At 39.5% G+C, this 25,507-nt stretch overlaps 1 protein-coding gene across 1 annotated transcript in view; it reads right to left on the bottom strand.

The window, feature by feature from the left end:
- Nucleotides 1–25,507, bottom strand: part of LOC121956206 (xylosyltransferase 1-like) — a 63,809-nt gene that overhangs the window by 33,303 nt on the left and 4,999 nt on the right. Inside the window, exons 2-8 of the mRNA XM_088091017.1 lie at nucleotides 18,028–18,565; nucleotides 14,846–15,018; nucleotides 13,321–13,523; nucleotides 8,343–8,423; nucleotides 7,228–7,444; nucleotides 6,746–6,922; nucleotides 609–877 (exon numbers count right to left, since the gene is read on the bottom strand). Of these exons, the coding sequence (XP_087947143.1) occupies nucleotides 609–877; nucleotides 6,746–6,922; nucleotides 7,228–7,444; nucleotides 8,343–8,423; nucleotides 13,321–13,523; nucleotides 14,846–15,018; nucleotides 18,028–18,565 (1,658 nt within the window). The remainder of the gene's footprint in view (nucleotides 1–608; nucleotides 878–6,745; nucleotides 6,923–7,227; nucleotides 7,445–8,342; nucleotides 8,424–13,320; nucleotides 13,524–14,845; nucleotides 15,019–18,027; nucleotides 18,566–25,507) is intronic.

Below are 25,507 nucleotides of genomic sequence, written 5' to 3' on the forward strand. Positions count from 1 at the left end.
ACCATTATACCTCATACACTGAGACTGATTACTAAGATAATTATCAAACCAAGCAACTGTTTCTTCTGAAAGCCCTGAGCTCAGAGGTCTAAGCTTTAAAACATCATGGTTGACTGTGTTGAAAGCTTTGGACAAATCAATAAGTGCTACGCAATGTTGCTTTTTATCAAGTGCTACAGAAATGTAATTTACCACCTTCAGTGCAGCTGTGATAGTGCCATGACATAATAACTTTGCACAAAGCCCCTTGACCTTCTCACATAAGTGATAAAGGCAATAACAAAATCCCTGAACACAAGTGGTCAGCTGGAGACACATGATGGACAGCGGTGTAAATGGTGAAGTGTGCTGGCTGTTCACTTGGGTTTAGATTACTGTAAAGCATGTTAGTATCAGGTGTAAACAGGATACTAGACTCCTTTAAGACTTTTTAAATTCTCCCCAACAACCAAGTGGTACCTTGGACCAGTTGGTCATAGAATAGCAATTACTCCAACATAAACACAAAACATGTTTGTTTTTCTGGTTGACTTCCTCGTACTGACTGCAAGGCTCACTCCGTCACATCGTATTCAACTTTCAATAAATCCACATCTGGATATTTATACCTGCAGCTGTTGTCATTGGGGTGTCCTTGCAGCGAGCTGGCAGCGCGAGACAATCCCATACGAGAGAAAGCGTGGTAGTGGCTGAGCATGGAGTCTGATAGGCTGGCAAGGCCATCCGTCTCCTGCTCATAGATGTTTTCCCAGTAGGCCTGGAGGCCCGGTGTGCCTGAAGGGTATGATCCGAACAGGTATGAGTCCAGCTGGTTGATGATCTCCTGACTGACGCTGGCCTCGAACTTCCTGGCAAAGAACGTGGGTCTGGACGCTTGCTGTAGTCAGAAAAGTAAAACAAATTTTAACCTTCAATAAAAAATAATTAACACAGAAAAGAAAGTGTATAACCAACAAACAATAAGTTATACATACAAGAAAAAGAATAACATTAAATTAAATGACAGTTAAAATCACTCCATTTGTTGAAATGAGATGCTTCCTCAGAGTGAGAAACAAAATGTGTAACACATTAACATGGGTGGCAACACTGGCAGCACTGATAGACACTGTAGTGGCACTTGTTTCTGTTTTTCCAGCTGTGGAATCACTGAGTAACAGTTTATGCAAAGCAAAGAGTAGAAATACAAAATAAATATCCACATCCATATCAGCCAATTTAAAAGCTATATATTTGCAGCTGTTTAGTTCTGACTGAGGCTTATGACCATCATATAATAAATAAAAGAAAAAGAGCATCCTAATAGGAGGACATGTATTATTGCAACACATAAATAACTATATATATATATATATATATATATATATATATATATATATATATATATATATATATATATATATATATATATATATATACATCTCTGTGAAAACATGGATGCTTCACATATATCTTCACCCGGCAGATGGGCACCATCGATTAGAATCACCAATTCAGTATATGATTTAATGTCTGTCTGTCTGTTTCTGAGATATGACGTTGAGAAATCGCCAGAAAAAGCAGTCTTGCATTATTATGAAGTCACAGTAAAGTTGACCTTTGACAGTTTGGATGTAAATGTCATTATGTCTTCATTATATCCTAGCAGACATTTTTGTGAAGTTTTGTAATAATTTGTCTTTTTGACCTTCGACCAGTAAATTCTAATCATTTCATTTTTTGGTCCAAGTGGGCATTTATGCTAAATTTGAAGAAACTCCTCTCCAGGAGTCCCTGAGATATACCGCTCACGAGAACGGGTCAGATGCAAGGTGACGGTGACCTTGACCTTTGACCAACAAAATTAGTTTATTGCTGAGTATAAGTGAATGTTTGGGCAAAATTTAAAAAATTCTGAGATATCGCATTCACAAGAAGACACATAATCCAAAAAGACATAATACCTCCTGCCAGAGCAGAGGCATAAAAAGCGAAGAAAAACAAGATCAATCAGACTATTCTCATTTATAATGGAGAATTATGATTTTAACTTAAGAGAGGAAAACACACCCAATAAATATGGTTCACGTTTAGAGGCCAACAGCCAAAGGAGTTTATGAAACCTGCTTTTCACTATCCTGTGTTTACAACCAACATACCTGCATGACCACTTGTGTTCACCAAAGAAAACATTAAATAAAGCAGCCTCAGAGCCTGATGTGTCAGTGGACATTCAAGCAGAAGAACGCTGCTGTAAAACTACACCTTAATGATGCTCATTTACACAGATTACAGGCTGATCCAGAGCCAGTCTGCTTAGCCTTTCCACTGCTGCAATTGGGGGTTAAATGCTCCTCCGCACCTATTCGTTTACTGTTGTAGTGGGAGGAAACACTAAGAAAAAATGAAGGCCAGTTCAGTTCTCTACACGTTCAATACCACCTGTGGTCACTGTTAGAGCCAAAAACAACTTTGTATGAAGGCTAACATGTGCATTAACAGTCGCTGCAGCGAGTGACCTTCTCAGATGTTCATTAAGCACAAACTATTTATACAAAGAAAAAATACAATTTGAATTTTTATCTCAAACCTTATTATATTAGGGTAACCATAGCAGTCAAACCACTACTCCCTGAAAACAGTCACACGCACGCACGCACGCACACACGCGCGCACACACACACAGAGACACACACACAGAGTTGAGGCTATGGCTAACACAGTTTGACATCATGCCAGAAAACTGAAGTAGAAGTGAAGGGCTCTCCTTAAATCCCTAGTAACACACATCCAGTATTCTGCAGAAGCAGTGGACAAGAAGACCATCTCACTAAGTGTTAGAAACTGTAATGTTTACAGTTTCTGAATGTTTACCATGGACTGTAATGTTTCTTAGAGAGCACTGTACGATGGCCCTGGGACCTAAACACACACTAAGAAAACATAAATAAACAACAAAAGCGATTTTTTTCAATATAAAAAAAGACGGCGACGCTCTGATAATGTATTTATGATCAAAACTGTCTCTTATATCTCTCTATATCTACATTAAGAACTCAAAGACACTTTACTCATAGAAATAGACAAAATATATCTGAGAACCCACAATGAAAAACCAAGGTAAGGACATGTGAAATCATAGACACACTTTGTGTCAGTCTAAAGGAAGGAAGGGCGGGGTTTATGATGTCATGAAGAGGGTGTGAGCTCACCAAAGCGGCCCTGGCAGCACCAGCCAGCCAGGAAACCCCAACATAATGAGAGCCATGCAGACTGCCCAGGCTGCAGCGAAGCTCTTTATTCTGCAGCACAGTTTTATCTGTGCGGTTATTCTAGGGGTTGTTACCAAACGATCTGCGTCCTTACACAGCTAAAGACAACAGTGGCAACCACTAGTTACAGGGTCAGGAGGGATTTTTGTTTCCTTCATAAGAAGATCACAGGGAAATTATATAAAAGTGCCTTTAGTGTATATTCTCTGCTCTCCCTAAAGGAGGTCAGCCAAATATGATTCAAGCAGCTGCTCTCTTGTTGGAGCTGTTTTAGCTTTATTAAGTCAAGACTGAACAGGTTTTAACCCTGTAAACATGCTGCTGTGGATTTTACTCTCTCCCTTTTTGGATGTTTTAGTTTATTACAATTTACATTACAGCCATAGCTGTTAACTATTTTCATTATCGATTAATCTTTCACTGATTGCAGTTAACACATTTAACTTGTTGTGCCTGGTCAGCTGTTCCATAACCAATTTTCACAAAAATATGAGACAGAGAAGAGCAGGAAAATGTTTGTAAAAAGAGACTGATAGATTGACTTTTAAAGGGTTGTAATGCTCATACAGCATGTTATACAGGAAAATAGTGACAAAAAATGCTTAACAAAAGTTCTTGAAGCCCCAATTAGACCTATTCAAACAGCTTTTTTTGGACAACAAACATTCCAGAGAGACATTTTACTGTACAGTTATGTAAGACCAGTAAACATTAACATTTGAAAAGCTGGAACCAGTTTTTTGGGGGGCATTTTTGATTTAAAAAAAAAAACAACCTTAAATTAATTCACCAATATCAAGGTTGTTGTTCATGCTTTTTCAGGAATGTGTTTTTGTACCCGACTGAGAAAAATCACACTTATTATGGATCCTACAGCTTGCTGTGATTGTGTTGTACTCTTCACACTGACGCACTGAGGCTGGAAGTGGCAAGGATAAGGGCAAGGAGGCCAGTACTACTTAAAGTGGTAAATAAAAAAACTGACAAATGTTTTGCCAGGAAGTCAGATGAAATGGTACTAAGAGCGACACAGTTCAGGGAAAGAGTTGCAAAACTGTTGCTGAGGTAAGAAAGAACTCATAGAGAGCTTCGCCTGCGCTGTGTTCACAGATCAGCAAAAACCTACGAATTTATAAAGGTGACACAGAATGATAGAAATGAACATACACGAAATTTCCAATCCAATTTTCTCACATTAACGAAGGTGGAACTGGGAAATTTGCTTGTTAAATTACAATCAATTGAGTATCAGAATTATTGCAGATAATTTTCTCTCAACTGACCCGTACACATCTATTCCACTCACTCTTTGGTCAATGTGATTTAACTAGATCCTGATCCTGTGCAGTGCTGATCTTTTTTCTCATGAACGAATGAAAAATCTTTTTAAAAATCACATCTCCAGTTTATAAGAGATTTCTAACCTAAAAGAGTCACAACCAGTTAAATAATGGAGTTGTGTGTGTAGTACAGTACACACTGTACAGTATGCTCCTGACCCTTCCATTCAGGACTCCAACTGTCTTTCTAGCTGGCGAACCCCAACATTATAATAATGACAACCTTAGAAACCTCAGCGGCAGCTTGCTACAAAGCTCTCAAAATACCATCTGCCTCAAGTGTACAGCTGTTTCCAGGATCAGCTCTTCATATAGAAACCATCAGTAGCTCAACCACAAATGCTGTCTTCAGGTCTGTTGTTACAGGGAGCCAAGGACCGCCCGTTGTAAGTAAAAGCAGCACTGCTAATTTGTGAATACGAAAGCTATTCTGGTCTCCGGACACCGAGGCCCTGAGAAGGAAGGGTGGACGGAGCAGAGAGTTTGAACATGATGACTATCATCTCTGTAGCTGTTCTCTACCACTCATTACAGGGCTGCAATATGAACACGTTTGATACAAAAAATCCCGAAAATGTTCAACCATGGAAAGCTTTATGATTACTGACAAGTTAAACCGCATCTGTCATGTATAGGGCCCGATTTAAACTATCTGTATCGCATGGTAAAGTACGTGGCACAAGGGCACAATCTGGGTGCAAAGAAAGGACAATACAAAGGGACTGTATTAAGTCCCTTCATCATAGGTGTATTTTAGGCGTAACACGAATTCAACCAATCTCTGTCATCCCCCATTCCCTTTAAAAGCCAGGTTGCTTGCACCTGGTGCACTTCTATTTCCAAGGCAGATTGGAGAAGCAATTAGTTCCTGCTGAAAGTCATGCAGGAGGAGGAGAAATGTCACTGCAGCAAATGTCGTGGGACATTTAAGCATCAAATCTTATAAGTGTGGTTATAAACTCAACACGGTAAACACAACTTAACTTTTAGCTCTGGAAATAATCAATGAAGTTGCGCTGCTCTTTGTGCATAAATGCACACAGTGTCTCTCTTAATGGAGTCAGACAGCATCTCTGCTCTGCTCTCTGCTATGTGTGTATGTTTTTGAGACACAATGGAGGCCAAAATGTGTCTTGCAACAGACTGAAAGGATTGTTGTTTATTATCAGAAAACTGGCAGCCCTTATGGCCTGTTACCAGTGAGGAGTCAGCAGTCAATGATTGCATAAAGTAGGGGTCGACCAACATTAGTTTTTCAGGACTTATAATGATTATTAGTAGTTAATGAGGCCGATAATCGATATTTGGAACCAATAAGCATTTCATTAAAAATGAAAAATATTTCTGTCAATATGTAGAATTTGGAATGTAACAGACTTCAAAATCAACAAAATATTTCTTTAAATGCCTTTAGCAAATGTTTCATCCAAACTGACATTCAACATCATATACAGCAAGATCCCAGCAACTTTATTTCCTTTTTTTATTAAGTCAAGTGAAAATTTTAATTAAAAAAAAAGAATAAAAAAAAATTGCTCCCTGAGGTTTTACAAAGTAAAAGTTCCTCCCATGCTGGCACTTTCTTTGCACTTTTTAACTAATTCATTTTATTGGCAATAATTATAATAAAACTCTGATACAGATAATCAGCAAAATGCCAAATATTGGTCCCAATAATCATCCAGGCTGATAATCTGTCGACCCCTAGTATAAAGCAGTCAATTTAACAGGTTTCTCAACAATTATGAATCACCACAACCACAAGAGTGGCGTACAGTCATAATGTGCACACAAAATATTAGGCAGATTGGACCAGTCATTTGCGAGATTAGCCGCAGGCAGACACAAACACACACTCTCACAGAGTTAAGTACATTTGCTGCTCACTTCACAAGTCACAAAGTCAGTGCATCTCAGACAAATGCCACCATCCTATTGGTGCAAAGATGCATGAAAAAACACAGCCCTTAATTTGGGTTTAGAGCCTGGCAGCAGAATTTCACACAACCTGAAGCATCTGCTTAAGTTTTTAAGCAGGCAAACACATGTCTGATTCATTCTGTGCATCCTCAGCAATGTTGCTCAGATTTTTGAACTATTCAAAAGTCTCTAAAAACTTGGCCAAGTGGCCCAGAAAATGTTTCCAAGTCTCACCTGGAAGCGTGGCAGATCCGAGGGCTTGAAGTCGTTGGGTGAGCAGCCACACCAGTCCACAATGTGCTTGTACTGGCATTTGCATCCCAGTTTGCGGTTCCAGTTGGTGAGTCTCAAGTTGTTGTCCACCATGGTCTCACAATGGGCGCTGTTCTCAAGCACGGTGTGGAAAAATGACTGGAGGTGGAGGCAAATACAGAGACAGACAAGTTTATTCACATTTGATTTTTAATCTCAATAAATATCAGCTCTACAGAGAGAATCAGACATCATCAAAATGTAATTATTTACTTTCCACCACTGCTAGAGACATAACTAATCCACTACAAAGTGGATTATATGCTGGTGATGCCTTCCTCTAGGGGACACAAGCACACACATCCTCTGTAACTGTTTCTTGTGTGTTAAGGGTTACTTGAGTGCATGTGTGTGTGTGTGTGTGTGTGTGTGTGTGTGTGTGTGTGTGTGTGTGTGTGTGTTACCTCAGCTGGCAGCAGTGTGTAGGCGTAGAAGCGCTTCATGCTGCTGACCAGCTTGTCCTGGGAGTTGACCACATAGTCCACAAAGGGCCGGTTGAGAAGGAACCAATCGGAGCCTCCGTCCACCGCGATGCCCTCTGGGATCTTGCGGTCCCCGAGACGCCACATGTGGGTGTCACATTCGTAGAAGAGACGGTCCAGACCCTGTTTACGGATGAAACTGAGAGGACACGCAAACATCCGGTGTTTAGCCGTTTACTCATACTGACATGCTGTTTAAGTGCTTCCACCTGAGACAGATTTACTCAAATACTGTAGAAAAGGCCTATGTTCTATTTCTCGATAAGTTAATTAGTGAAAACAAGCTCACTATTCAGCCACTGATCAGTGACTGAACCCTAAAATGCCTTTGAAAATATAAATAATGGAGTTTGAGCTGAAAAACAGACTGAAGTTTCAACACTTCCATAAAACAAAATTATAAAAATATTGTTTAAACGCCAAGTCAGATGTAGAAAAGATCAGATATCTTAACAGTGTCTTTTAAGGGTCCAGAGTTTAAGATTTAGGGGGATTTTACAGCATTAAATGGTAAGGACTGAAGACTGCACCAGCTGAAACTTCTCCCAGTTAGAATTCCCTCAGTGTTGGTTGTTCAGGAGGTTTTTACCAGGAGCCACATTATCTGCAGAGGTCTCCCCTCTCCAAACGAATGGTCCAGGTCAATAAATGCAGTAAAAACGCGATATAAAGCCATTTCATGTTACAAATCTCCGACGCTGTTTGTCCTGTCAGAGACAGGCCGCAAGCTGAACACCAGCCAATGTGTGCTCACCTTTTTATCAAATAAGTTAAGATCTAGACTTGCAGGGAGTTCAATTAGGTTTTTGACTTATTTTAAGATCCACTTAACGGCAAAAACTGCAAATTACTTCTAAGATCGACATCAAACTACCACTGCTCTTATTAAACTACTTCCTCATAAGAACAGTAATACTATCTTTACACTTTGTTTTTAAAATCTGCATTTAAGTCAAGACAACTTATTAAAAAAAAAAATAACATCAGGGAAAAAGAAAACCAGAAACCGAAACCGCCATGACGAGATCCTCTCTTACCGTGCGTTGTCTCTGCCATGAGATTTGATGAAGTTCATGTTGCGGTACTTGGAGAGGAAAGCCACCAGCTGGTCATTGGTCCTGTAGGGAGACAACAGCTGTCAATCATCAGCTCAAGACAATCAGCTGCAGATCCGACATCACACTGTGAACTCTGGTTACAGTCAGATGTCACTTTGTTGATTCACAGGGCAGAGATTAAGTGTTTTTAGTGAGTCTAGCTAAGTGGCTGTCTGTGGTGACGTTCATGTCGGTCGATCGCTCCACCACTTTAATCCTGACTGAAATATCTCAGCAACTATTGAGTGGATTGCCATTAAACTTGGTGCAGGCATTTATGTTTGGTAATGCTTTGTATTTTCCATCTGGCACCATCATCAGGTCAAAATTCAAAGTTTGTTGAATAGGTTTGTTACCAAATTCCAGAGGTGGAGGAAGCATTTACTTTATGTACTTAGCAGTACTAATACTGCACTGTAAAAATACTGTTAGAAGTAAAAGTCCCGGATGAAAAATATAACTTCAGTAAAAGTCAGAGTAAATTTTATCAGGAAAATGTACTTAAGGAATTTAAAGAAGAAAATGTCCCCTGTAAGTGTACCATTATACATCATATCATTAGATTCTCATTACTCATGCATGTATGGAAAAGCAGGATCTTACTCTTCTTGTTGGCTGAGAAGAGCTGATTTTGTACCATTTTCTACTTTTAATTTTTATGGAATCTGGAACCATAGACTGTTTTTGCATGAAAAAAGTACTTTGATTAGCAAAATAATGCCAATTAATTTTCTGTAATTCAATTAATTCACTAATCATTTCAGCTGCTGCACTTGTACATTTTCATGTTTTGTTAATTTATTTTGTTAAGTAAATAAAGTTGTCAGATTAATGTAGTGAAGTAAAAAAAGTAAAACATTTCTCTATGTTGTGCAGCAGAAGTACAGTGCTTGAGGAAACATATTCAGTTAACACTGCACAACTGCCACATACAAATATGAATGGTAATATCTAGGGTCGCAACTAATGATTATTTTTAATTTTCAATTAATGTGTTGATTTTTTTCTCAACTAACTGATAAGGTGCTTTTTATCAAATGTCAGAAAATGGCAAATGTTTAGTGTTTTCCATAGCCCAAGATGACATCCTTAAATGTCTTTTTTTGTCCACACCCCAAAGATATTCAGTTTACTGTCATAGTAAGACAAAAATTTCGACTTCCATCACTAAAATGCTGACAATTATTCAATTAATTGTGCAGCTCTATTTCTCAGCAGCCCAACCTCATATTTTGTCAACCTTTACCTCTCAGAATTGAAATAGCTTGAACATTTTGTGCTTTTAAACTCCTCTTTGGAGGACAAAAAACACCAACAGACCAAAAAATCCGTGCGCAATTGACATTCCCAATAGCTGTTTTTTAAACAGTGTTGCAGGAGTGATTTTCCCTTTAATGGATACGTGTTTTAGCAGGATCTGATTAAATATTTGAGAGATACATCACTTTCCTTTAAACAATGCAAAACAGTCTTCCATTTAGGGGAATTAGACTGACTCCACGTGACCCTGTTTGGGACAGCTCGACCAGTTTATTTAGCTTCCTCCTCCGGCTGAAAGCGAACAGTTAAGCTGCAGTGTGTGGCCTGAAGCGGAGGCAACACATTCACACAGCCACTCCCTGCACGTAGTGTGAGCTGCAGGCACACAGCTCGAGCCTGCTGCTGTCCCCATGAGAAGACAGGATAGCAGACAGACAGATCGCCTTGATTACATTTGATTACAGTCGTTAAGACGGACCGCAGGCATGCATGTGTGTGTTTGTGGGCATGTTTGTGTTCATCAGCTCCTCACACACATTTAAATCTAACTGAGGCTGCTAGAACATATAGTCGTATATCGTGAGAGATACTTCTTATTTTGTTTTATTTTCTCCAAATTATGTTCCTTGAAATTGTCATAAAGGAATAATACTCCTATTTTCTTTCTTGCTGAAAGTTTTTTGCCAAATTTGCCAAATTTGAAAAAATTCCTTCAAGGCGCTCTTGAGATACTGCATTCACAAGAATGGAATTTATGTATGGACAGACATATGTACATATGGACAGAGAACCTAAAAATATAATCTCTCTATAATCTACCTTTCACTTAAGAATAAATTGAAAAGGACACAAACGGTTTAATTTCTGTCGAGCAGCTCTATCAAAAGTGTCAAGTGCCCGATCATAAATCAGGCCAAACTCTAAATGTTGGGATTTTTCCTGATATTCCCTCTCTTTATCTCTGTTTAGGCTCACGCACATGTGTGGAGAAACCCATACCTATACATATGATATCACAGCAGGAATTTGCCTTTAGGCACATGTATGAATTATGTCGATCTTATATCTAATCAATAAAGCACAAAAGCCAATACTTTTCCCACTGCTAAAATCAATCTGATTGGTTGTTTGTGTTTCTGTCAGATGGTTGATCCTCTGGAGCGGGCTGCTTTGCTGTTTGACATTTAAAACGTTTGTGTGACCTTCTCTTGACACAGAAATATACAGTGCCTACGAAGACGCACATACACGCGCGCACACACACACGTGCGCACACACACACACACACACAAACACACACACACACACAAAGCCCCATTGACTCACTCTGTGTGTGTCTCAGTGACGTCACAGTATTGATGCTGATTTGCGAATGCTGTGGATGTGCTATGGATTTTAGCTGGAAGGGTGTTCAAACAGTCACTTTGATGGGAGGACAATGAATGGATTAGTGTGTGAGTGTGTGTGTGTGTGTGTGTGTGTGTGTGTGTGTGTGTGTGTGTGTGTGTGTGTGTGTGTGCGCGCGCGCACGCACGCGCCTATGTGTGTTTGTGTGCATGTGTGTTCCTGCATTTCTATCCTTATGAGGAGCCTTCACACAAATTAAAACATAGAGAACTTAAAATTAGGGATATTCTTTCCATCTTTAAGGAAAGTTTAAAACATTAGTGTTTGGATTTGGTGAACTTAGGGGGAAGAGGCCAGTCTAGAAACACGACTTGAGTTTGAGGTCAAGAATACCACATTCATTTATTTGCAGCCCGCCATGATTAAAATATGTATAATAATATGTCTATATTTTTGGAGCTGGACCGCCATTAGGAGCTCTGTTGCAAGATATATATACACATATACATATACATATACACACACATATATATATATATATATATATATATACATACATACATTCACTACCTGTTCATTTCACAACATTCTCGGAGCGCAGTGCATACTCTGGGTGCAAACTTAGCGCAGTAAAAGTGAAACTTAACCGTTCATTGCACTGAGTCTAAAAGTTTACGTTCACTCGCCCCTGCAACAGCTGCTCCTCTCATCCATTTTTCTGATATCTGATCAGCTCTGTTAGGATTGACAGATCAATTATCCACCATGTGTCTCAAACTTCTCAAACTGCTGCAGAGGAAAGAAAGAACTCATAACTAGTTCCGCCTGTGCTGTGTTCACAGACCCGCAAAACATCCACATTTAGAGAGGGGACACAGAATTGGAAAAAAGGGACACACACACACACAAGGAAAAAATATGGAACGTTTGTTGGGGTTTAGCTTATTAGGGAAGTTTGCTTTGGTTTCGATAATACAATTAAACTGCAGATTTGTTTAAATCCTGTGTTCAGCTTCAAAGCTGTCCAACAATGTAACCAAATTCCTGGAGTTTAAATGATAAGTCAATAAACCATTTGACAGAAAATTAATTGGTTTGAAACTGACATGTTTTAGGTTCTTTACTGTGAGTATTTTTCTCTTTACCACTGTAAAATCAATATTTGAGACATTTGAATATGTCAACTTACATTTTGTTGAATTGAGAAAATAATCTGCAGATTAAATTAAATATTATCTGTCTTTGGTGGCAGAATTTTTATGTACTAATGATTGTAATAAAAATAAATAAATACATGTATTATTTGTTTTTTAACTGAATCCAGTAAAACTGGCTGCACATTAGTCAATAATGGTGCACCACAGTGGGTAATAAATGGGCCAATGGAAGTGTATTGATTTCATTCATTTGTAACTTAATCCAAGTGCTGCTGACAAGAGCTGATTCTTTGCACAAACAATGCATATATAACCGCTTAAATCTAGGAGCTCCGTAGAGGTCAAAGCAAGTTCACACACAGTCATACATTTCCAGAACACCAACAATAAGCTGCAATAGCCTGACTCTTCAGGCTTTCAGGTAAAGACACAACCACCCAGACCTCATCCTGCTGCAAAAATCACATCTCTGACACCGATGAGCCAAACACAACAATGACCTCCACAAACCTCTTTACGTTACCTCTTTTCGTCACTGCTGAAGCTACAGCGAGCGAATCGCCGGTCAATACCTCCACTGATCATAGCCAAGCTCTTTCTTCAAGAGTACAGATCCTCTCAAATCCCCGAGCAGCAAGACAGCCATTAAAAGGGCTCCGCTTCAAAGCTATAGACTGCCAATCCATTCAGAGTCAATGCACTTGAGGTCTATTGGCCACGTAACCTGATCCATAAGACCTTAAACAAACCAAACAAGGCTTTAACGAATCAATGTGCTGTGTGTTTGGATGGAACTTGACGTGATCGATAAATCTCCTGCCGTCTTCTACTGAGATGCAAAACAGGGAACAGCGGGGGATTTTTAACCAAACCTTCATGGATAAGTCTCTTTTAGTGGGACCATTTTGGTTGAAGCACAAATGTAAAACCTGATGAGGGTCATTTTCGTGTTTGGTTAATCTACAATATGGCAACAACTGGTCCTTAGATGTCATTTTAGGTTTTGTTTACGTTATCACTTCAAAATGAAACACGATTATGAACAATGAACATTTGATCTGGACAATTACTTGAAATGAATCAGTAAAATTAATCTAATCCCTACGAGGCGATGCCTCAGCTTTTTGCCTCTTGTAGCTGACCCGGTCTCTCACCTGATGGGGTAGTCTGCAGCACTGAGGTTGATAAAGAAGTCCCAGGACCAGTCGGCCATTTTGAGAAGGTCCTCCATGCTGCGTAGGTACATAGTCAACAGGCTGGCGCCACCCCAGATGGTGGACATCCGCCAGGAAGTCACCCGGACGTTGGGATACTGGCCAGCCAGAGACAGGACCTCTCTGTGAAGGTAGTTGGACCTCTGAGAAGAATGGAACAAGAAGGAAGGTTATAGTATGCTTTAAGGACTTTTTAAAAATCACCATTAAGAAATGTTTTTATATGAACGCTGAATCTAATGACTCCCTGTCATGTGAAAATACTCTTAATACAACCAGTCTCTCTGAGAATCAAATGGGATCAGGATCTTTTGGTTAGGCTGCATTCACACTAAATCAGGCGTTGGGCCATTTGCTGCAAGGTTGTGCCACAGCGTGGGAGAGCCACTTACATGGCCATTTGTAGGGGTGGAGACCGACAGGAAGCAAATTTTCCCATCATAGTCACTGAGTATTTGTCCTCAGTAAGTTTGTTTAAGTTGGCTTACAAGATCTGTAGAAATTAATTTGATTATCATTAGATTCTCACTTGTCTCAGTTGGTTTTGATATATAAGAGTCTACCTGGGCTGGCTCACTCTGGTATTCTCTTGATGTTGTTCCCCAAGGTTCCCACAGAACTTGGCAAAAAAGCTTTTAAATATGCTGCCTCCCTCTGCTTGGAATAACCTAAGGGAGCACTTCAAATTGTCTGAGCTGATCACTACTGGGGAATTTAAGTCATTTTTAAACACATATTAATGTGTTCGATTGTTCTGTGTTGCATTTTAACTGGACACTGTGCTCTCTCTTTTTAATGTGTGACAGTTGTATTTGTCTGCTTGTATTTATTGTTGTGGCAGTGTTTTATGCTGCCCTCTAGGCCAGGTTGCTCTTGGAAATGCGATTTTAAATTTCTTTATAAATGATTTAGTTTCAACTTTTTCTTCTTCAGTTACGTTTGCCATCCCCTACGGCACCACCACCGCAGCCTAGATGCACTACTTTCATTCAAAAGAATGGGAGGACTGACGTATTCACGAGAACACCTGATCTGATGTGAATGCAGCCTTAACGTGGTAAGAAATATCCAAATCACCCACATCTCCAGCTTTTACAGCAATTCAAACAGATCTGGTGTTGTGCTCACTGATCACTATTTCCATATATGAAAAAATAATTTTCTCAATATGAGATGAGGACAGTTAATTTGCTCTAACAGATGAGGAGTGACTGACGTGTCACATATTCATCCCATCAGTCTTTGTTTAGTCGACACAGGAGCTTTTAACCATATTGGTTGCTGAGGTGCAAACTTCATGTTTTTAATTACATTAAATTGTCTTTTTTATGAATTGTTATATCTTTAAGTAACCCATACAGTTGAGTCAGTCTCATTCTGATTTGTCGCCAATTTTCTGGAAAGTTTTCTCTCACTATTTCTCTGGCTTAGAAAGATGGCGCCCCCCTTTGTAATCTGGTCTCACCTGGTCTACATGGATGTAGTAGTAGTGCGAGGTGTGGTAGATGGCTTTAAAGAGACGCTGGAACTGACGCGAGGCTCGGCCATGGACGACCAGGACGAAGGCAATCCGCGCCGGCACGAGCTGGGCAGCATCTGAGGGGTCCTCATCCCACTGTACATTCACATTAGCCTTACCTGGACAGAGAGGACAAGGACGTCAGCTTATGAAACAAGCAGCGTTTTACAAAGGGCAGTTATCATGATTTAAATTTAATAATGGTTTTACTGATGCCTTCATGTCCTGTTGGAAACAAAGCCCATGTCAGCACTCAGGTGGTGAATGCAGTTTTGTTTCTGCACTTTCCTGAATTCTGACATCTGCAACAAGGTCTGCAGTCAAGAGCTGAAACAATTTATCAATAATTGAAAAGGAAAAAAAACATAAATTGTAAACCATTTAAAAGGTAATTTTTGACAACATAAAAAAACATGAAAACATCACATTGGACTCTGGGAGATTCTAAAGTGCATTCTTCACAATTTTCTGCCTTTTAATTGAATATTGTAAACAATTATTGCAATTTGTGTTTGTGATGCATTTATTAAAACAAATCTGCTCAGCACACATCATTAGTCTCAAATTTGACAAGAAAACAGCAATGCAGACACCACCTGCTGGATTTATGCATCCTGGTCACAGACGACATCACTGTCACACTGTGACCCTCGCTCTCCACTCTGGTTCTCCATCTTCACTTCCGTCGTTCCTGGAAACACTCTGCTGTCTGTGGCCGGCTGAGCTAAATCGGCCTCTTGTATATACAAACCCTCTGACAGCCTAATGCTTTTCCATCATCACGCTCACTCTAAAGATGGCGAGGGTTGAGGCCTGCTTAGCCTAATTAGTGACCCTTGCGGGCTGTGGGGCATGCTGGGATTGGGAGTTGAGGAGAAATGACTGTAATCAGGCGGCTCAGTGGAGCGCTGCTGTGCAGACTGAGGGAGGAAGGAGGAGCTATGTCGTGTATGGATAGGGATGTATACTTATGCCTGCATGAGTATAGATGCACCAAACTTTGTTTCAACAGCTCTTTTATTCTCTTTAACAGACTGAGCACGTCAGTCAAACTCAAACCAAATCATCCTTCCCTGCCGCTTCAGTCTGTGGATATAATGACTAGTGTATCATCAAAGCAACCTATAATCATATAAATTAAACCTCAAACGGCCCCGGGTGGTTCCGAGAGCACGACTACAAGTAAATCATTAGTCAGCCATTCCAAAAATAAGATTACAAACTGCTTGTTTAATTGGGGTGTAATTACGCTGGCTGAGTATCATCCTCGCTGTGTCCATCCAGGCTGTAAGTCCCTGAAAATAGAACTGGCAACAAACTGGATGCCTCTTCATGGCTGTGGCACGTGCCGGGTTAAAAATGCTTCTCAAAGGGTAAATTTAGGAAAAAAGAACCTCTTTGACATTTTTCTGCAACCTGCCACTTCAAAGCAGCCGCATGTTCGTCCAATTTCTTCGCTTTCTGTCTTTCGGCATGTCACCCTTTCATTTGTTGACTGGCTCAATCACCGGCTGTGTTAACATGAAGGGATGAATCAGTGCTTAAATCATAGGTTAAAAAATTAAACCAACTATTTACGATAACTCCGTGTGCTCATATTCTGGATTACACCCATAAATATACACTACTTTCACCTGGAAATATGCTCCTCCAGTCTTGGTAAAAATTCAATCTGGCAATAAGGACACAGCCACCAGTCTTTCAGTGTGACTAGGCTTTGTCTGACCTAACCACCATCTTTCCTATAGTATTTTAAAGACGATATCTTCCACAGAAAATAAATGGACCAAAGGTCCAAGGTTTCAACTAACACCCTTTTTCCCGCTGCACAAAAACCCCACTAACACATCTGGCTTTTGTATTTAATGGGAAAGGTTACAACTGACATTCACTCTCAGGTCAAATGACTTGTAGTAGTAGTCTTTACAGGAAGGTTATGTCTAGTAATACAACACTGGGGTGGATATGTTAATTTATGGCCCTTTTCTGGTACAAAACAACGACACACTAACACAAAATGCCTTCCATCCTCATTAGCACTTTAACATTGTTCAAAAATTTTCTTTCATTTTCACGGGCCTGTTTACTAACCTGTTTTCCCGCACAGGTGATGTGAAACCTGACACACCAGAACAAAACAAAACAAAACCCTGCCATGTACACTGCTCTGGTCTACTGGCAATCAGAAAGGAGTCTATTGCTGATTATAAGTGTGTTTTCCAACATTTAAAAAACAGCCCGTGTGTTAATTTTGGTAGAAAAGGAGTAAGACAATAAATAAGTTTTTGTTGATTTAACAGATAAATATTTTCTTTATTATTATTTAATAATTTGGTCTGCAAAGTAACACATTTACTTAAAGTTCCTCTCCTAGCATTAGTTTAACCCTCAAAAAAAAAAAATTATTTACATTTATATTAGGTATTTAAAAGTTTTTTGGTTTTTTTTTAAATGAAGAAAATCACTTCTTGCCCTAAAATGGCTTCAATTATTATGCACGGATCTATGAATACCCTCCAACTCTGCTCATCATTCTCTCTACAAACGTAAAGGTCATATGAGCCTTTAGCTTGACTATGCTATCAAACAGTCAATAATGTGTCGCTATGTTCGATGAACCTTACTCCAGATCGTCAGCGCTGACAAGTTGAAGTTAAAGATAACACTAAATGTTAATGTTAAAGCAATGTTTTTTTGCCAGCATTATTACCCTGCCTTCAGCCAACAGAATAATATTCATAACCCTTCCCCTTTTTGACCCCCTTCTCCCCTCTATAATATTCCAGACCCTAAAGAAGCTGCACAAACTGGATATACGAGGAGAAGTTTGGCTGCTAACAGCTAACTTGAGTAAGTAAGTTTAACCTGAATCTATATGTGGACATTTTACAGGACTTACTTATCTGAAAACTAAAGGACATTATTATTAATACATATGTCTGGAGTAACATAAAGATAAATATTTGTTCCTAAAAAAAATGTGATTTCACAGTCTATACCTTTACTTGGAGACAGGTGTACACCTATACTTAAGTATTTAACAACATCCAACAAGTGTATCATCATTAACTGATCATCAGTCATTAATTAACTTGTGAATTTTCACTGTACAGGTCTTCTGATCTCACCTTCTATGGGGCAGTAGCGAGGCACTTTCTCAGGCATCAGCGCCCTGTCTTTGTGTTTGCAGTAGACCTCCACTATCTGCTGCCGACACTCTCTTGTCTTGGCTCGAGACAGAGCAGAAATGGCTTCCTTCCCATTGATCTCGCACTGTGGCTTGTCTTTCCTCGGCTCCAAACCAGGCGGCAGCAGCGTGTCTGATTTATTTGCCTGGTAGAGCGGAGGATGCTGATTGGACCCCTGAACTGCTGCTGGGATGGTTGGCACCTGAGGGTGAGGTTTATGGACGTGGGTGCGGTTGTGGTTGTGGCCGACCCCTCTGGCCTGGACAGGAGGATACTTGAGGACTTCGTTGGCAGACTTTTCAAGCTGGGCCTTGTCCAGTTTGCGTTTGACGTTTGCGACCGGAACTCGCTGGCGTTGAGATCGAGCTCCCAGGTTGCTGTTGCTGTCAATGGTATCAAAGTCTTTGGGGACCGAGTTCTCATTGTTGTTGCTGTCCAGGCGCAGTTTCTCTTTGGGTCGGTGGGAATGGTAGACATCCTATGAAATAAAAGACTACATGAGTATAAAGTCATTGAAAAGACATCCTGTAATCCTGAAAGTACTTCTTAACCTCTTCAAATAGAAGAAACAAAGTCAAACTTGGTGATATACTGAGATTTCCTGATCCACAAACTTTTATTCCGACAAGATGATGTATGTGGTTTCATGTGTGACTGCCATGAAGTAACAAAATCACAAAGACGCCATTTTCAAAATTAGGATTTTAATTTAAGATTTAGAATGATGAACATTTAAGTCATCCTAGCTACAAGGCTCTATGGATGGAGATGCCAGTCAGCCGTTCCACCATTTTGGTCCAGACTAAAATATCTCAACAACGATTGGACAGATTTCCATAAAATTTTGTACAGACATTCAATTTCCCCTGAGGAGCAACTTTTTATCAGACGTATTCTCAATTATAAGTGGCCAAAACCATCCACTGAATTTAACGCTTCTCTGTCTCATGTATGTAGGGTTTATGTTTATGAGCAGTCCTTGGTCTGCCAGTTTTCCTTTTTGGATGACAAATACATTCATGTTCACGTTCATGTTCATGTTGATACTCTTCTCAAACCACTTCCACAGCAAATGATTTAAGCTCCAGCCTGAAGAAAAACACTAAACACGCAGGTACATGCATAATATCTGTGTAAGTATAAGAGCCCTTTTATTTCTTTTGGACTAAATCACAGAGTTCCCCTTCTGCTTCGCAATAATAGTTCAGGCTGGAAGTCTGGAATGCAGCTCCACCTGCTCAAGAAGGAAATCCAGACGCAACTTTCATATTAGCAGCAGATCAAAGACTAGGTTTATATGAGAGGAGTCCCTCGTATTGATGACACTACAGACATTTATCCACTACGGTGCAATTCCCTTCAGCTCTATGGGTATTATTAGCATCTCTCAGCTCACTGTTTTGGTATTATGGCCAAGGACTTTCCTGTTTTTTCACTCCGATTTGCTCTAATCAAACTCGTTTCCAGCAGGAACTGTTTTGTATAAGCAAGCTCTAATAAACCCACTCTGCTCAGCAACCAGCAGACAAACACAGTTAGAGAGACGCTGGCAAAAACAGTGGCACATTTAGCAGCCAAAGATAGATATTTCCCTAAGGAATTGGCGGAGCAAGCAAGCATGACTATTGGACTGATGTTCATCAGGTGGACACAAACTCTGTCTCTGCTGGATGTGTAACTGGTTTTAAAAAAAAACAGCTCCAAAATGTTTGTTCCACATGATGAAACCAACAGTTTTCATTAGAAGTTTATGTCCCTCTCTTGCTGAAGGCACACAAAATCAAGACCATCACCATGAAAACACCTAAAGCTGGACCAAGAGAACTACCAGAAAAACTACTGAGGACAGTTACCACCATGACCCCTAAACACTGCATCATTCATCCTGACACACTCCTGGAGGACACAGGGACTTTTTTACCTCTTTTTATCCACAAATGTGCATTAATAATTTACAGCTTATTTGTTTTAGTCACTGCCTTACTCACGCAGGTCAGTCATCAAATTCACTTTCTCTTTCTAGGAAAAAAAAAAGAGAGGCAAACACAAGAGGGGAGAAAATCTAAAAGCTCGAGTGACCTTTAACCCCTGGGACACAGGCAGCTGTGGCCTTGGCCTCCCAGAGTTAGGTGGTGATGTATATAATTGTGTGTGTGCGTGTGTGTGTGTGTGCGTGCATGTGTGTGTGTGCATGTGTGTGGTGTGTGTTTCAGTAGCAAAGCCACATGACCTAAATGGGTATTTTAATCCCACAGATCGCCCTATATCGGTCTTTTCCAGGGATAAAGAATGTCTCTGACACACACACGCACGCACGCACGCACGCACGCACGCACGCACGCACGCACGCACGCACGCACGCACGCACGCACGCACACACACACACACACACACACACACACACACACACACACACACACAATGAGAGTGCCTGTGGGAAGGCAGTAATATCTGCTCTTGCCACCTGCTCCTCAGACAACCTTTCATTATCTCATCTGTAGCCTAATATCAGCTTAAAAGCGTGTGTGTGTGTTTGTGCACATGCGTGTGTGTATTTGTGCACACGCGTGTGTGTATTTGTGTAGAGTCTCAGTGAATATTTCCAGCTCTCCTGCATTCATTGTTACTGTAGAAACACAGTAAAAACCAGGAATAAAACCTCCAGTGTACAGAGAAAGATTATAGGCTCACACACACATCAACACACACACTTTGGATCAAATTAACATACCGAGGATTTATCAGTTCTTAGAGTTGTAACAAATATATGATGTTAAAAATAAAAAGTTTGTCTAAAGGGCGACACTAAAGTAACGGTGTTCAGTATGATTCCCCGAAATCTGGTCAGTTAGCTGCAGTCAGTCGTGGACAAAGTATTAAGATCCTTTAAGCTTAGAGTATCAATACAACAGCGGAAAACACTCTATTACAAGTTAAAGTGGTGCATTTCAAATTTCACTTAAGCACAGGCACTAAAGTAAAACGGCAAAGTGTACGTTAGGTACTAACCTAAAAGTACTTGCTGGGCAGAATGCCTCCTACTGATGCTTAAACACAAAAGCAACATGTTGATATAAAGCTGGAGACCATGTTGCACATTTTAAAGGTACACTATGCAGGATTGTCAGTTTTCTTCTTTTTTGAATTTTTTTTGACACAAATTGTTTCATTTTTCTCTCTTGGATTTACTTACTAACTCCTCTTTCTGCCTTACTGAGGGAAACTCTGACTTTAAAACAATTTAAAAAATAGAAATAAAATAATATATATAAAATAGAAAAAAATAGAATAAAATAATATATATATATATATATATCTGTAGTTTTGTTTGAATCATACAAGAAATTTACAGACATCACCTTGGGCTCTAGGAAGTTTCAATGGGCACTTTAGAGACCAAATAAGTAATCAGTTCAGCCCAAATATCTTTCTTATTGGCCTTTAAAAAAAAAAACCATCCATCTCCTATTGACACATTTCTTGTTAGTGGTTTACTTCTTCGAAAAAAAAAAAACTCAGAATACTCCAACCTGTAAAAATATCCTTGAGTGATTCTTAAATTTGCAGACAAAATAATACAGACTGCTGTTTCTCTCTACTTTACAAATGCGTTTTTTCCCAGAAGCCTGTGCATTCCATGGAGACGGACCACAGCTAAAATACCACTGCTTACCTACAAAGACATCACTCCTTTGACACACACACACACACACACACACACACACACACACACACACACACACACACACACACACTAAGCCTCTCCCCTCCTCAGCAGGTTCTTATTGAAGTCGTCTTCAGACCTCCTGCTGCTTGATGATAAAGGCGACAGAAACGAAACAAGAGAGGCTGTTCCCTCAGGCGCCCGTGGCGAGAGACATTAAAGCAGGAAGAATAGAAGAGAAAGAGAGAGAGAGAGAGAGAGGGGAAGGGTGGGAGAAAGCAGACCTGTTGCTCTGACATCTGTTGGCCATGTTCACAAAGATGCAGATAAGGCCATCATACTGGTGCCAAAAAATCACGTTAAAGTCCAATACCACCAGTCGGACAAAGCCCTTAATGATGCACATAGGTCCCTTAAAAGCACTCTGGCACACAATCAATCAGTTTTATGGAACATATACACACATCACAAACACTCAACACTACATCACCGCACATTTTCAATCAGTCAAGTCAGTGTGATAAAGCTTTTCCTTCATATACTTTTGGTAGAGTTGCTATGTCTTAAAATAAGTAAATAAAAACTGTCAAATTTATTTTACTCCACAAAATTACGCCACACACTTAATGTGGACATATTTTCAATTGCTTGTCTAAAAGTTCAAGATCTTTGGAGCATGCATTTAAGATATTCCCTTCCCTTATTCCCCCGCATTTCTGACTAATTACTCAAAAATATTAGAATTAAAGAAATATCAGCTTAAACATCGCAAAACAGCAGCTTCAAATCCAACAAACATCTAACTTCCTCACAGTTATCAGTACAGACAGTGAAGCAGGAGATCCACATGCGCTCTCTTGGCAGATAATTAACAAGACGGTTTCTCATCACAAGTAGCTCATAATGAACAGCTGTAAGTGTGTGTGAGTGTGAGACAGAGAGAGAGAAAATACCTTCATATCAAGCAATAAAGAGCTCTTTCACCAGGCTGTATACAGCACCGAGAGGCCCCCGTTATGCATTAATCAAACACTGTCTGTGTGTGTGTGTGTGTGTGTGTGTGTGTGTGTGTGTGTGTGTGTGTGTGTGTGTGTGTGTGTGTGTTTGTGCTCGGTATACCTGTGGGAATATACAGGGTGGAATTTATTGCTGTTGCCCAATGAAGCCCTTACAGTTTAGCTTGGCTGAGGTGGAAAAGTTGCTGTATGGATAAAAACAAACTGCGCCAAAGTGCGATGGAAACAAACGAAGTTGTTTCCATCGTAAAATTCATTTTTAAATGTGCTTATTTTGCATTTTGTTTCTATTTGTCTGCAAAAAAAATAGACTCAAATATGAGTGTAGGGAGCCGGAGAGTCTGTAACCATAACTCCACAAAATCCACCCGAAATAGCAATTAAACTATTTTTTGGAAATACATATACATATATCATGATATACAGTATAGTCTCCAGAAGCCTATGATTTCACTTTTTCATATGGTATGGTTTTAGAAAGTAAACAGAAATGGCAATAAATCGTTATATCAAATCGTAAAATACTTGAAAAATTGCAATACTTAAAATTGACAATACCATATTGTCCCAGCCCTCATTATCATATGTTTATTATTCACATTATATCAATTTTTAATTTTCAAATATCACGTTTATAGTGAATACTGACATATCATATGTGGTGACTACCCTACATAAAACAAACAAGAATACAAGATTTCCATCAAGATTTCCACATAGTTGAGCTTTGACTGGAGCTCTTTTAATCCATGGTAGAGCTAAATAAAACAGACTAATAATTATTTTATTCTATTTCTGCTTAGATTTTAATTTGCTTTTTAAACGCTAAAAAACCCTCTTCGATGACTGGAAAATGCATCGTCACAAAGCCGAAAAAAGACCTGTTTTTCAAAAACCTCACAAAAAGTAGACTTTTTAGAGATATGCGGTTCTCACAGGACAGCCACGCTACAAACATGCAAAGATCTTATAAAATATGATGCACTGTTGTAGATTTAACTACCCAGCTGTAAACCTACACACACTTAACTGCCAAGTGTGTACTTTTACTTAGTATGTATTCATGGCAAACTGTCTATTTGAGCGCAAATTCACAACAAGATGTCATGACAAACAGATATAGCAGACGAGGTGGAAGCGAAAGACGCCAGGATGTGAATCTCTAAGTGACACCTCTATGTAAGGATAAAAACAGATACTGTCTTTCATCAAGCAGGCTCACATATATATGATTCTGCTCATTAACTGAGATAAACACAAGCAAAATGTGAGAGGAGGCACAAGTTTCTTTTGAATGTTTATGTCTTCAAACCATCAAACACATGACTGTATGTGCCAGAAAACAAAAACTGGAAATCTAATGAGGATCACAAAACGGTCAGAATACGCTCATCCCACGATGGAGATGAATTCAAAGTTATAGTCTAAACAAAAAGCTGAAGTGCTGCTAGGACAAAAGGAGAAAAAACTGAGCCAGATGGTCAGAAAGTAAACTAAATGGACTTTCCTGAGGGACAGGACAGTGCCGTGAAACCTGGCTGTAGTATCCCCGGGCCCCGCAGGACGGATTACAGCAGGGATTTTAGTCATGTATACCAGATTAAGTGAGAATTATCGCAAAGAAACTAGAAAAAAAAACATAAAGCAGCTTTCTGGTTTTAACATCATAGAGTGTTGTGCTTAATCGCCAATATAGACAGTGACATGCCAGCAGGGTGGGTGCTGCACAGAGGGAAACAGCACTACAACAACGCTACATCCTGCCGCTCTGACCTCAGGCAAAACAATAAATCATTAGAAATATCACAAATACAAACGTGAGGAAACATGTGAGTGTATTTCAAAACTAAGACAAGAACTTCAGAGAGCCCTGATGATTACTAAAATTAAGTGGGGGATACAAGTAGATACACTGATATCGGTTTTCGGCCAAATTAGTTATTTAGATTATATATATCGGCATATTGGATAATGAGGGGAAAAAAAGAAGTGCATTCCTAGTGCCGCATTATCCAGGTTTCCTGTTTCCATTCGTGGTCTAATGAAAATCTTAACAACAATTTTCACTAAACTATTATTACACAAAACATTACCTGATTATTTTCCTTTAAAGGAATTTGTTATGTGCCCTCCTTCATGCCATTTCAATATATGTGTTTTTATATTTTTGGGTTTTATCTGTTGTTTCCCACTTGCTGTTTTTAATCACCTTTTACATGCTTCTTTCATAAGGTTTTAAATGTGTTTCCTTTCCCCCTGTTGTTGTATTTCAATGTTCTGTGCGAAGCACCTTGAATTGCCTTGTTGCTGAAACGTGCTATACAAATAAACTTGCCTTGCCATTGAGTTTTAAAAAAAAATTATATATATATATATATATATATATATATATATATATATATATAGGTTGCCGTTAGAACCACTGTCCTGAATGAGAATCGAGTATCAGTGCCATATGTAGGTGTTTGTTACCTGTACAAACAATTCTTTTTACCATTACTTTGCCACTTCTTCATCAGAAGCATATCAAAAACCAGTGAAAGCCACACAAACAATAATTATCTGAGAGGCTTTTTTTGTTATAAATAACAGGATGCTAAACCATAAACTTATGTTCAGCGCTTGAGGAGTCTGGCTCTGTGCTAAACTGAACGTGACAGCCTTGACCACAAATGAAGAGAGCGTACAACTGAACTGAAGACAGCCAGAACCAGTGATGAAAATCTGGCCGTATCACAGG

The sequence above is a fragment of the Plectropomus leopardus genome, chromosome 18 (assembly GCF_026936395.1).
Source record: "Plectropomus leopardus strain MGB_pleo_1.0 chromosome 18, ASM2693639v1, whole genome shotgun sequence".
In the NCBI taxonomy this organism is placed as follows: Eukaryota; Metazoa; Chordata; class Actinopteri; order Perciformes; family Serranidae; genus Plectropomus; species Plectropomus leopardus.